Source organism: Lycorma delicatula, chromosome 1 (genome assembly GCF_047948215.1).
Source record: "Lycorma delicatula isolate Av1 chromosome 1, ASM4794821v1, whole genome shotgun sequence".
Taxonomy (NCBI): Eukaryota; Metazoa; Arthropoda; class Insecta; order Hemiptera; family Fulgoridae; genus Lycorma; species Lycorma delicatula.
The window spans coordinates 34502339-34516407 of NC_134455.1; the positions used below are offsets into that span (position 1 = coordinate 34502339).

At 33.3% G+C, this 14069-nt stretch overlaps 1 protein-coding gene across 2 annotated transcripts in view; it reads left to right on the forward strand.

The window, feature by feature from the left end:
- LOC142318083 (NADH-cytochrome b5 reductase 1-like) overlaps positions 1–14069 on the forward strand; it is a 43876-nt gene that overhangs the window by 20394 nt on the left and 9413 nt on the right. For both annotated transcript variants that reach the window (XM_075354610.1, XM_075354611.1), the window contains exons 4-5: positions 1488–1806; positions 5088–5183. In XM_075354610.1, the coding sequence (XP_075210725.1) occupies positions 1488–1806; positions 5088–5183 (415 nt within the window). The remainder of the gene's footprint in view (positions 1–1487; positions 1807–5087; positions 5184–14069) is intronic.

Consider the following 14069-nt stretch of genomic DNA (forward strand, 5'->3'; position numbering starts at 1 on the left):
AAGAGACGAACTCGTGAATTAAGGTAAATGAATACATACAGTAATCCTGGGGGTAGTCTGCAGTAGTGTATCAGGGATGCAGGGGTGAGACGTGGTTTAGAGGTAGAATAATACGTAGCATCTCAGATATGTAGCAACGAGTTTGGAGATTCTGCATCGATGAAAATATAATCAGCAGCTCGAGAAGATTCGGCGTCGATAGAATTGACGGTATGTAGTGATTGAAACACTTTCGACAAAGACGTAATATAGTGAATTTGAAGAATAACTTAACAAAGAAACGAGGCTGGACGAACATAGAAAACGGTGAAATCACGAAAAACTGACGAGTAGAACTAGAGAATATTTTGGCAGAGAAATACCGCAACGTTTATGAAGACGAAGAAAGTATTAACATTATACGAGCGGAAGAGAACATCGAAGCCTGGTCCTCCAAGTCTGAAAGACCAGGATCCGCACAGCGTGAAAGTCAGGACTAGAATGAACAAAGCTGGCGTGGTGAGAAGTAGGGGAAGCGAACAAAGCAATGGACAGAAGAGTGTGTGTGTGTGTGTGTTGACAACAAGAATAGTGTCTAAGTGTTAGTATCAGAACGATTAGAGAAAAAGTGTGGAATTCGGGAACGAAGACATAACAAAAATAATTTACAAGCAAGAAGACCACTAAAGAATTACGTAAGAGTGATAAAATAATTTCTGAATACGAAAGTTGAAGAAATGACATCAGGGCAGACAAAGAGAAATAGACTTCTAGGAACTATGACAATATTGAAATTGGTTGAGAATAAAAAAACACTTAAGACTAATATATACATTAAGACCAAACAGCAATGAAATAATGCGTGACAGAAATAAGCAAACACCAATACGATGATGCAACAGTCAGTCAAGCTTGAGCCTGAGAGAAATGATATCGAAAATAAACCCAAACAACCTATTTAAAAATACACGTAGATAAGCCTTACAAAAATGCAAAATAAATTACCAAGCCTGTAAACTGCAAGACTCGACCATAACCTTGAATTCATTGGAATAAAACGACTTTACGCAAACGGAGTTTATTCATTATGTATAGGAAGGAAACATATTAATTCATTATTTAGGAAAATAAAAAATATAATAAGAGAGAAACAAGCTTTTTTTATTTTTTTTACTCTTAATTTTAGTTTCTTCATAAGTTTGGCGCAGTTTTAAAAAGAACATTTGAACTGCAAAACCTTTTTTGCTATTAGACCACTTACAACTTCATTCTTTCTTTCTTTTTCTACAAACATCTAGGATCCTTTTTTTTTTAAACTTATAGCTATTTATTACTCCAAGATGTCTCACAACATTCTATAATCCGAAATACAATTAAGCAGTCGGGTTTTTTAATCTCATTACCATAATTTTGAGATCAAATAGAACTTATTCACAAATTTTATAGACTTAACTATGTAAAATGTTAATTTGAATTGTTAATATTAATTTTTTCTTTTTCTTTTTAAGGCAAAAGATCAAAGGCACCATTTTATCCGACAATTGATTTCCAACACTACAATCGTACTTATCCAAATGATAACCCGTATGAATTGGAATCTGCTTATAAATTGTTGAGAATCTTAATTAGTGATTACGGAAACAAAAAATCACTTCAAGAACGTATATGTAACAGAATACCGCTAAATCAATCGCTCCACATATCTGCTCCAAGAGGAGGGTTTTGTCCAAGCTTCATAAGTGGTATAAATGACATAAACGTTTTATGCGAAAGTATTGGTATCGGACCATCACTATCAGTCATACTATGGACCTTACAAACAAATCCGTATGTACACGAGTATATAGATATATAAATTTTTTACTATTCTGTAATATAATGTATCATTCTATTTGAATATAACGACCATAAGTCGAAATAAATGAATTTTATACACATTTACAGTGTATCATACCATTTGTTTATTATTATTTTAGTAAATAAGTTAAAAATTCATTGCCTAGTGCTAAATATTATTGAATAAACTGAGTCGATTGCATAAAATTACTAAATAATAATGGATTGCAATGGAAATTGTTAACTTCCATTAGCTATAAATTATATCTCTTAATATAAAGTAGCCTCCACCTTTAAGCACGCTCCTTATTTACAAATTAAACTCCAACTAATGTTCATTTATCATCTGGTAATCTACTCTACTGATTGGGAACAAAAAACATCTTATTTCAGAACAAAACCGTCGCCTTAGAAACCATTTTCTATTAGTGGTTACTACTAGTTCTGTTAGTAATGCACCAGTGATGTCTTCGAAGAGAAAATCGAATTCACTTAAACGCAATATTTTTTCACATTTCTTAATTTATTACATACGACCATAATTAAAATTGATCACACGTTCTAAGAAAATCAGTTTAATGCGAGATTCCTTGATATCTACATCGGCTACTTTACCGCCTAAAAATTGTAACGGCTTGGAAACCAGCAGAAACAGATACGTGTATCTGCTAATTACTGAAAATGGAAATATATGAATAAAATAGGAATAATAAAAACAGATATATATCCGATATTATTGGACGTATAACTAGTATATTAGGTTCAATTGAAGATGGTTTTTAACATTACAAATTTTTCTCAGATTTTTATCACCAAGAATAGACTAAAAAAGTATCAAATTGAAAATTGAAGATTACAAAACTGATCTAAGTGCTCTGCAAATATTTACCTAAGAATAAAAATGTATGTAATAGAATAGGGTACTAAAGCATTTCTATAAAACAGTAAATTTTTTCAGACTACCAAGCCTTCTTTCAGTCACGTTGATGCGCCTGCTAATTGTACAGGTTTTTAAATAATTTTATTAATATTATTACTAAATACTTATTTCTATATATCCTCTTTTATCGAAACAGGTAACCAGAAAATTACTGAACGCATTAAACATAATTCTTGCTAGTTATATCAGATAGAGAATTCTAAAAATGTTTGGGACGTGAGAAAAAGGTTTAAAGACTCAAACGGATTAGTTTGATAAAAGAAATCATGGCCACGTTAAAAAATAAATAAATAAAAATTATTTGAGTAGTTACGATAGTTGTTTATATATAAGTATAGAAAAAATATAAGAAATAAAGGATACAGAAGCTTTAACTTCAGCACGGGACGAAAATTATTACATATTTGGAAGATCTATGTGATTTTCTGCACAAAACGTGTGCACTCACCAGTTTAAATAATTCACATAATTTCATGAGCTCAAACACTGCTAATGTTCAAAATCAAAATGTAGAGAGCTACTAAGCAAACTTAAAACGCAATCTGTGGCGAAGAATAAGGAAAAATGTCGATAAACACTTGAAACTAACTTTTTTTATTTTAATTTTGCTAATATATACGTTGCAATCTGTTCAAGTAGTGAACAATAAGCAACCCCCCCTCCGCTGCCTAATGAGATGAGGATAATATGTATGAATTCTAAATGAGGTGTACAAACACAGGGCGATTATTCCTGAGAGGTGTGGTTAATTGAACCCTAACTACCAAAGTCTAGATCGTGGATACCGGTGTTCTTTGGTGGTTGGGTTTCAATTAACCACACATCTCAGGGATGGTCGAACTGAGAATGTACAAGACTACACTTCATTTACACTGATACATATCATCCTCATTCATCCTCTGAAGAATTATCTAAACGGTAGTTTCCGGAGGCTAAACAGGAAAAGAAAGAAAGAAGAAAGAAAGAACTACCAAAGTAGAAATAAATATATGTCGTAAAATACGTTTGAAAAAACATTTTCTCTAAAATTAACGAAATACTTGAAGATTTATTAAAAGCAGTCGCTTATTTGTTACCACCAAATAAAATAAAACGAAACTCTTTTAAAACACTGTAAGTATAACAATGAAGATAGTTTGAACCTTATTTTTAAAATGTATTACAATTAAGTATTTATAGTATTTCTAAGAGTGTTATGTAATATGACTGTTATCTACTACGTATAATAACAGGCGACCCTTTAAATAGCCAGAAATACCTTTAACCTTTGGATTAAGCGACATGAAAGAGACTTTTCTTTCTTTTTCCTGTTTAGCCTCCGGTAACTACAGTTTAGATAATACTTCAGAGGATGAATGAGGATGATATGTATGAGTGTGAATAAGGTGTAGTCTTGTACATTCTCAGTTCGACCATACCTGAGATGTGTGGTTAATTGAAACCCAACCACCAAAGAACACCGGTATCCACGATCTAGTATTCAAATCCATGTAAAAATAACTGGCTTTACTAGGACTTGAACGCTGGAACTCTTGACTTCCAAATCAGCTGATTTGGGAAGACGCGTTCACCACTAGACCAACCCGGTGAGGTTTTTGAAAATTTTCAAAAACTTTAAGTTTTTGAAAGTTTTACTTCAACAGATGCTCGGAGGATTGTGGCTAGCCATTAAAAACGCTGAAAGGTATATTTATAAAGAATTAGCTTTATAACACATGCAGCTAAGGTACTATTAAGGGTTCTAAATAAAAGGATATACAATAAATTTGATGGCAGTATTGAGGAAGAACAGTATGGGTTTAGAAAAGGTGTTGGAACAACGGATGCTAAGAGTAATATGTGAGAGATATATGGAAAGGAAACAGACAGTGTATGTTCTATTTGTTGACCTAGAAAAGGTGTTTGACAGAGTTAGATGGGATAAATTACAGATAATTTTGGAAACGAAGGGAGTGGATTGGAAATAGAGATGCCTAATAAATCATCTGTAGTATAAACAGAGAATAAATGTGAGGGTAGGAGATGAAACGACAGGAAAAATAACAATTGGAAGGGAAGTGAGGCAGAGATGCTGCATGTCACTGATACTGTTTATTATATATCGGGAAGAAATAATTAAATGTTATCTAATAATTGAATGGGAAAAGAAGAGTAACAATCGCTGGAAGAAGAAATTTGATGTATATGTTTTGCTGATGACATGGTGATACTGGTGGTAAATAATAAATAAGTTACTAAAACGATTAATAATATTTTTTTTAATAAAATTTTACATATTATTTGTTTTTTAAGCACGAAAAATTATTAAATAAAAGTAAAACTTTTCTCACAGGTTCGCAAAAATAAATCTTTTCTACTTTAACCATAAAGAAAAAGACATAATATATAAAAAACAGGTGGATGAAATAGCAAAAAAAGAGGCGGACCGGTAAATATAATTTTTTTATTTATATTACTCATTTATACGTATCACATTTTAAAACAATTGTGTTAAATATATTTGTTTGTTTTACATATATTAAACTAAAACAAATTTAGACTACGCGACATGAACTTTTTGAACTTAAGAGACGCACAACATCATAAATGAAAACATTTCATCATGAAAAAGATAACTTTGGAAGTTTTCTTTGGAAGAATTTTTCCAGTTAATACCTACCGTAGTAGCCGAATTTTTTTTTTTTTTGTCTTCAGTCATTTGTCTGGTTTGATGCAGCTCTCCAAGATTCCCTTTCTAGTGCTAGTCGTTTCATTTCAGTATACCCCCTACATCCTACATCCCTAACAATTTGTTTTACATATTTCAAACGTGGCCTGCCTACACAATTTTTCCCTTCTACCTGTCCTTCCAATATTAAAGCGACTATTCCAGGATGCCTTAGTATGTGGTCTATAAATCTGTCTCTTCTTTTAACTATATTTTTCCAAACGCTTCTTTCTTTATCTATTTGCCGCAATACCTCTTCATTTGTCACTTTATCCACCCGTCTGATTTTTAACATTCTCCTATAGCACCGCATTTCAAAAGCTTCTAATCTTTTCTTCTCAGATACTCCAATCGTCCAAGTTTCACTTCCATATAAAGCAACACTACAAACATACACTTTCAAAAATCTTTTCTTGACATTTAAATTAATTTTTGATGTAAACAAATTATATTTCTTACTGAAGGTTCGCTTAGCTTGTGCTATTCAGCATTTTATATCGCTCCTGCTTCGTCCATCTTTAGTAATTCTACTTCCCAAATAACAAAATTCTTCTACCTCCATAATCTTTTCTCCTCCTATTTTCACATTCAGCGGTTCATCTTTGTTATTTCTACTACATTTCATTACTTTTGTTTTGTTCTTGTTTATTTTCATGCGATAGTTCATGCGTAGGACTTCATCTATGCCGTTCATTGTTTCTTCTAAATCCTTTTTACTTTCGGCTAGAATTACTATATCATCAGTAAATCGTAGCACCTTTATCTTTTCACCTTGTACTGTTACTCCGAATCTAAATTGTTCTTTAACATCATTAACTGCTAGTTCCATGTAAAGATTAAAAAGTAACGGGGATAGGGAACATCCTTGTCGGACTCCCTTTCTTATTACGGCTTCTTTCTTATGTTCTTCAATTATTACTGTTGTTGCTGTTTGGTTCCTGTACATGTTACCAATTGTTCTTCTATCTCTGTATTTGAACCCTAATTTTTTTTAAATGCTGAACATTTTATTCCAGTCTACGTTATCGAATGCCTTTTCTAGGTCTATAAACGCCAAGTATGTCGGTTTGTTTTTCTTTAATCTTCCTTCTACTATTAATCTGAGGCCTAAAATTGCTTCCCTTGTCCCTATACTTTTCCTGAAACCAAATTGGTCTTCTCCTAAAACATTTATATATCAGTTTACATATAAATTTAAAACTTAACCCCAGCTTCTACTTCAAAGGCAATTTTATTTTTGTCAAGTTCAATTCATCTAGCTATCTATATACAAAGTTTTACACTCACAATATGCATTACTGAAAAATGTAAAAATAAAAACCAGAAAATAAACATTTACTATATTTAATGTTCAGAATTCCCTTCCTGACGTCAATCAACTCGTCAGCCGAATAAAGACACAGATTTGTGAAGAGGGGTTTCAAACTGATAGTTAGCAGCTGCTTATATAAATGAAATAAAACATAGTTCTTGAATTTTTGCAGCACCTTATACAAAAAATTTAAGGATTGAAGGTAGAGGGTTAATAAATATGACAGTTAAATTCGACTCAATTTTACCTTCTGGGTCCGCATTATCCAAACTTCCAATAATAATACTTTCAATCAAATAAGAATTTCAATTAATTCTTAAAATTCATAGAATTTCAATAAAATAAATTTAATTGACTTAAATTAAGTCAAATCCCATCTACATTTACGTGCGCGCACACACACACACAAAAGTTCGCGCTTACGTACATGTTTTCGCTCTACAACTTACAATAATACATTCATAGGCACCTGAATATATTTAACTATTTTAAATGAAATTAAAAAACTGAATTGTATCCATCCGTATACGAGAGATAAAATTCAAATCTTATAATAAAGAAGGTTCGTCCTTTTTAAAATTTTACTAGTAAATAAGCAAAATTTAAACATAACTTCAAAATACGTCAATTTAAAAACGATTCAGAAAAGAGATATCCATCAAATCAAAATTTTAAAAATGTTTCAAATAAACCGGGTGCTCCATGTAAATTGGGGCCCATCTATAGCTCAAAAACTACTCATTTTAGGATAAATGTTTTCTATTAAAGTTTTTCCAGTTCAAGAGGGAAATACGTTCACTACCTATGTTTTCCTTGATAAGGTCAAATAAAGGTATTTTCAAGGTCATCAAATTTTTTTTGAAAAATAGAAACCTATATTTTTTATTTCAGAATCGAATTCTTTACAAAAGAATTTCATTTCAGAATTATTTTCTAAAATTGATATTTTTTTAGTTATTCGTCTTCAGAAATGTTGTAGGCCTATAAAGTGGTGTTTTTAGTTTCATTAGGTAAAAAAATAAAATAATAATAATTGACTTATTAAAAAAAAAGTATTTGTAGTATTTCTAAGATTGTTATGTAATATGACTTATCTATTACGTATAACAACAGGCGACTCTTTAAATAGCCAGAAATATTACACCAAAAAGAAAGGAATGATGTGATTTCACCATGATGATGATTGTTCTGCAGGTTATTCAATTATCACTAGAGTAATTCTGTACCGCGAATGCAATGATCGTTAGATTGGTCGAGCTGTCCAGTTCATTTGCCTGCTTGTTCCCTCGACATTACTCCAACATACTTTTTGTATGGGGTTATCTTAAAGAAAAAGTTTACCTAGAAGTAACAAATATCCCTGAAAACATGAAAGAGCGTATAAAAACATCTGTAGAGATATCAAGAGAGAAACGAACTCTTAAATGTTCATGGGTTCTTCTTAAAAAGTATTAAAAAATGCGTAGAAGCAGGACACCACATAGAACATTTGTTGCTGTAATTTATGAAGAGTAATTTTTTGTAATTATTTTAAATAAAGGGATTAAAAAAAAATTAAAGTATCAGTAATTCATTAAACCAAATATTTTCATAGAGTCCGACATAACTTATGACCAAAGCGTGTAACACATATAGGCTATGTACCATATCCGATATGTACTATCTGGTTAAAAAAATGTATTAAAACGTAAATAATTTCATTTAGGTTAATCCTTTAATCGATCGTTTTTGATTTAAAATTTAATTTCCTTTTATTTAAAATTTAACATCAGCTGGATATAACTCGTCAGCTGAGCCAAACCCTTTTATTTTTGTTTAACCTCCGGGTCTACCGTTAGGCATGCTTCAGAGGATGAGATGAATGATTTGTAGCGTGTGTGAAAATGCCATACCTGACCGGGATTCGAACCCGGGACGCTGAGCCAAACCTAGCGAAAATAAAAACACCAATTTATAGGCCTACAGTATTTTTTAAGATGAATAACTGAAGAACTATCAATTTTAAGAAAACAATTTTGAAATGAAGTTTTAATTTCATTTTTTTCAAAAAATTCGATTCTGCAATAAAAAATATAGGTTCTTATTTAAAAAAATTATGATGACCTTTATTTGACTTTTTCAAGGACAACATAGGTTGTGAACGTATTCTCCCCTTTAAATGGAAAACTTAAATAAGAAACATCTTTCCCCTAAAATGAATATTTTTGAGATATAGATGTGCCTCATTTTAAATGGACCATCCGGTATATGCGTATATATATATAACTCACTGGTCACTGCCGTGAAAGTCATCAGAAATAGACCGATCAAGATGAGCGAATAAATTCGGTGAGCATACACAAAGATCGATATTAGACATAGTACCAGATAATAAAGACATGAATGTGTGAGATCCATTATTCAGCAAACAAATTATATATTTCTCATCCATGCAACCACAATGTGTCACAGCGAAGCGTGGCGGGTACAGCTATATATATATATATATATATATATATATATATATATATATATATATATATAACTAGGTTAAATTTACTAGCTTTTAAATTTCGTCATCAAACACATTTATTTACCAAAATAATCGAGCGAAAACGCTTTTCAAAGTGGTATACTTTCTACCGATTGAAAAACTTCGGTCCTTTTTTACCCCATCTGAAACTATTTTTTCAACTTCATAATGATTAAAAAAAGAATAACTAATAATAACTGTTAGCGAAAGAGGCATTTTGAATCAATCTTAATTTGCCCTTTGTACTTTAACACAAATTTTATATTTCATCATAAATGTGGGCTAAAGAAATTCTACGACTACTGGGAAAAAAGTAAATAACACCCTCGATATTTTACCGTTATTATGAAAAAACCGTTATTATGAAGAAAGGGAGTCCGACAAGGATGTTCCCTATCGCCGTTACTTTTTAATCTTTACATGGAACTAACAGTTAATGATGTTAAAGAACAATTTAGATTCGGAGTAACAGTACAAGGTGAAAAGATAAAGATGCTACGATTTGCTGATGATATAGTAATTCTGGCCGAGAGTAAAAAGGATTTAGAAGAAACAATGAACGGCATAGATGAAGTCCTACGCAAAAACTATCGCATGAAAATAAACAAGAACAAAACAAAAGTAATGAAATGTAGTAGAAATAACAAAGATGGACCGCTGAATGTGAAAATAGGAGGAGAAAAGATTATGGAGGTAGAAGAATTTTGTTATTTGGGAAGTAAAATGGACTAAAGATGGACGAAGCAGGAGCGATATAAAATGCCGAATAGCACAAGCTAAACGAGCCTTCAGTAAGAAATATAATTTGTTTACATCAAAAATTAATTTAAATGTCAGGAAAAGATTTTTGAAAGTGTATGTTTGGAGTGTCGCTTTACATGGAAGTGAAACTTGGACAATCGGAGTATCTGAGAAGAAAAGATTAGAAGCTTTTGAAATGTGGTGCTATAGGAGAATGTTAAAAATCAGATGGGTGGATAAAGTGACAAATGAACAGGTATTGCGACAAATAGATGAAGAAAGAAGCATTTGGAAAAATATAATTAAAAGAAGAGACAGACTTATAGGCCACATACTAAGGCATCCTGGAATAGTCGCTTTAATATTGGAAGGACAGGTAAAAGGGAAAAATTGTGTAGGCAGGCCACGTTTGGAGTATGTAAAACAAATTGTTGGGGATGTAGGATGTAGAGGGTATACTGAAATGAAACGACTAGCACTAGATAGGGAATCTTGGAGAGCTGCATCAAACCAGTCAAATGACTGAAGACAAAAAAAAAAAAAAAATTATGAAAAAGTAATCAAAATTAAACTCATCAGCAAATATACTACAATCCAAGTGTACAAAAAAATTAATATGCGTTCGTTTTTTTTTGTTGGAAGAATTTATGTATTCTAATGCAGATGGTAACAAAATTTTGAATGAATAACCGTTTGTTTTATAAATTGTTTATAATATGATTGGCATAGCCAAAAGTCAGCTATAAGACAGCGCAAAAATTGGTGACATGAGATAAATCGAATAGAGAAAAGTACTGTGAACTACAAAAAACCACTACGGATGCGAGTGAATACGAGTATGTTACGGGAAAAAAATTTATTGTATTTTTTTTATTAGAAAATCTAAATTGTGAAAAAAGTGCTAGTAGTTCAGAGTTCTAGAAGAAGAAAGAACTGTATCTGTATAAAACAATAAGGACTACTCAGCACGTTTGAAACGCGCGGATATACATGTACCTCTTGTACATGTATGGCTACAGCCGAATATTGTAGAAAATATCCCGGTGTATTCATTCATATTTAAAATTCGAATTTACATTTCGAATCACTCCTGCTGCAACATATAAATGGGACATCTATTCTTTTTTTAATTCATAAAATTATGTAACTTTACTTTAAAACATTACTTTACTGTCCAAACATTACTTTCTGTAATGTTTGGACTGTGTTCTTAATTGTAGTTTCTTTTCGATATAATTTTCTTACATCATTTAAAATGAGATCAATGCTTAGTCTGCGTTATTTAAAAGTTATCGTTATTACAGACAATTTTATTTATATATATATATATATATAAATAGCTGTACCCGCCACGCTTCGCTGTGGCACATTGTGGTTGCATGGATGAGAAATATATAATTTGTTTGCTGAATAATGGATCTCACACATTCATGTCTTTATTATCTGGTACTATGTCTAATATCGATCTCTGTGTATGCTCACCGAATTTATTCGCTCATCTTGATCGGTCTGTTTCTGATGACTTTCACGGCAGTGACCACAAACCAATTATTATTGGTTTCGGTGTGGAACACGAGGTTAAAAGAAGGCCATGGGGGTGGATTGTTGAAAGGACGGATTGGGATGGCTATCATAAAGCTTTCCAATCACAGTATGACGATGGTGCGAACATCCTTGAGCAATGTTCCTCTTTACGTCCATGATACTTGAAACTGCCAGCAGATATATCCCACAAACGGTAATCAGGTCAAACAGGTAATCCTAAACGTCCTTCCGTTCCATTGTGGAATGATGATTGCAAATATGCTATTAAGAATCGACGGCGATCACTACGCAAATTTAATAATAAACCTACAACTGAACATCTAAATTTGTACCTCAGGGCTAGGCGGTATGCCGTCGGGCCTTCTTGAACGGTAAGAGGAATTCATGCACGAAATAAGTAAACACCATCTCACGTACTACTCCGACGTCTACTGTGTGGAAAAAATCCATGCAATGTTCGGATCACCAAGACAACCTATTCTCGGTCTCATTGATGAAGGAGAACTCCTTTCATCGTCTTCGGCTGTAGCAAATACTTTAGCAAAATCTTTCCGCTTGGTGTCTCTCACTTCATCATATAATAACGATTTTCAGAGATACAAAGTACAGATAGAAATATTGTCGTTATACACTGGTGATTCGATTGGTGAATTGAACACTCCATTTGTATTTAAAGAATTGTTACACGCACTTAAGGACTCACGTGACACTTCCCCTGGACCAGACAACGTTCGCCTTGATATGCTTTCACACCTTCCTAACTCAATACTACAACATCTTTTGAATATTTACAATGGTTTATTCTCCGAACAGGTCTTTCCGCCCGGCTGGTCAGAATCATTTATTATACCAGTACTAAAGCCTGGTAAAGACAAAACCGATCCCTCAAGCCTACCGCCCTATTTCTTTAACAAGCGTATTGTGTGAAATAATGGAGAGAATGGTAAACCGCAGGCTTACATGGTACTTGGAGAAACATAGCATTCTAGCTTGGAACAGTGTGGTTTCCGACAAGGACGATCTTCCATTGACCATTTAGTGTCAATGGAAACAGCCATACAAAACGCCTTCCTAAACCGCCAGCACCTTTTTGCTATCTTCTTCGATATAAAAAATCGCGTACGACACGGCCTGGCGATGTAGTATTTTTAACACCCTCAAGAGATGGTGAATCAAGGGCAATATGATTACTTTTATCCGGGGATTCTTAAATCACCGAACATTTTGTGTTCGTGTAGATGATACATTTTCAGATAGTGTCGTCTTGGAGAATGGAGTGCCTCAAGGTAGTGTATTAAGTCCCACCTTATTTTCTGTAGCCGTAAACAGTATTACCAATTGTTTACAGGCTCCTGTTTCATGTTGTCTATTTGTTGACGATTTTGTTATTTTTATTGCGAGCCGCTCAACGCCCACAGCAGAGCGACTACAGAACACTATATTTCGCCTTGAGGCTCGGTCCAGGACTACTGGTTTCACGTTTTCATCCGAGAAAACGAAATGTTTAGTCTTTTCTCGGCTAAGAAACCCTTCTATTCCGCAAGTTTTTCTGAACAGAGAGAGCTTATTGCTATCTCTTCTTACGTCAAGTTTCTAGATTTGATTTTTGATAGTCGTCTTACTTGGTCAAACATATGAAGGAACTAAGGACAAAATGTTCCAAACTTTTAGATATGATGCGGGTCTAGTAACACCAATTGGGGAGCCGATCGGTCATATGTTACGTATTTACAATTTCCTTATTCGTCCCCGTTTAGATGATGGTTGTGTCGCCTAGTCTTCAGCTCATCAAACCGTGCTTAAAATGCTGGATGGTGTACATCATACTTTTCTTCAGCTTGCCACAGGTGCGTTTAGATCAAGCCCTGTCGCAAGCTTACTCGTAGACTATGGTGAGCCATCACTTTGGGATAGACGAGATCAGCTTTTGTTATCTTATTTTGCCCATCTCAAAGGACAACCAAATCACCCGGATTTTGACCCAGTTCTTAAAAATCCTAATTTAAGAAAGTATGAAGACCCTCCACGCTGTATTGCGCCTTTAGGTGTCCGTACCCGACATCTGCTGCAGCATATAAATGTTGACACTCCGTTGTTCTTTCCATCGTGTCTGTGCTCATATCCTCCGTGGAGAATAAACCTTGTAAATTTTACATTTGACCTTACGACATACGATAAACGATCAACACCACCTACTGTTTTCTGGCAAAATTTTCAGTGTGTTCTCACCAAGACGAACCAGACGCGGTGATATACTCTGATGGATCGAAACAAGACGATACCGTTGGTTGTGCTTTTGTTGTCAATGAAAGAACTTATATGTTTGTCCTACCCGTTATTACGAGTGTATTCACCGCTGAACTACTCGCTATAAATAAGGCTCTAAATATCATTAACCCTAAATATAGAAACATTCTTATTTACAGTGACTCGTGTAGTGTTCTCCAGGCGTTAGAAAACTTTTATTCCAAACATCCTGTCGTCATTGAAATTTACA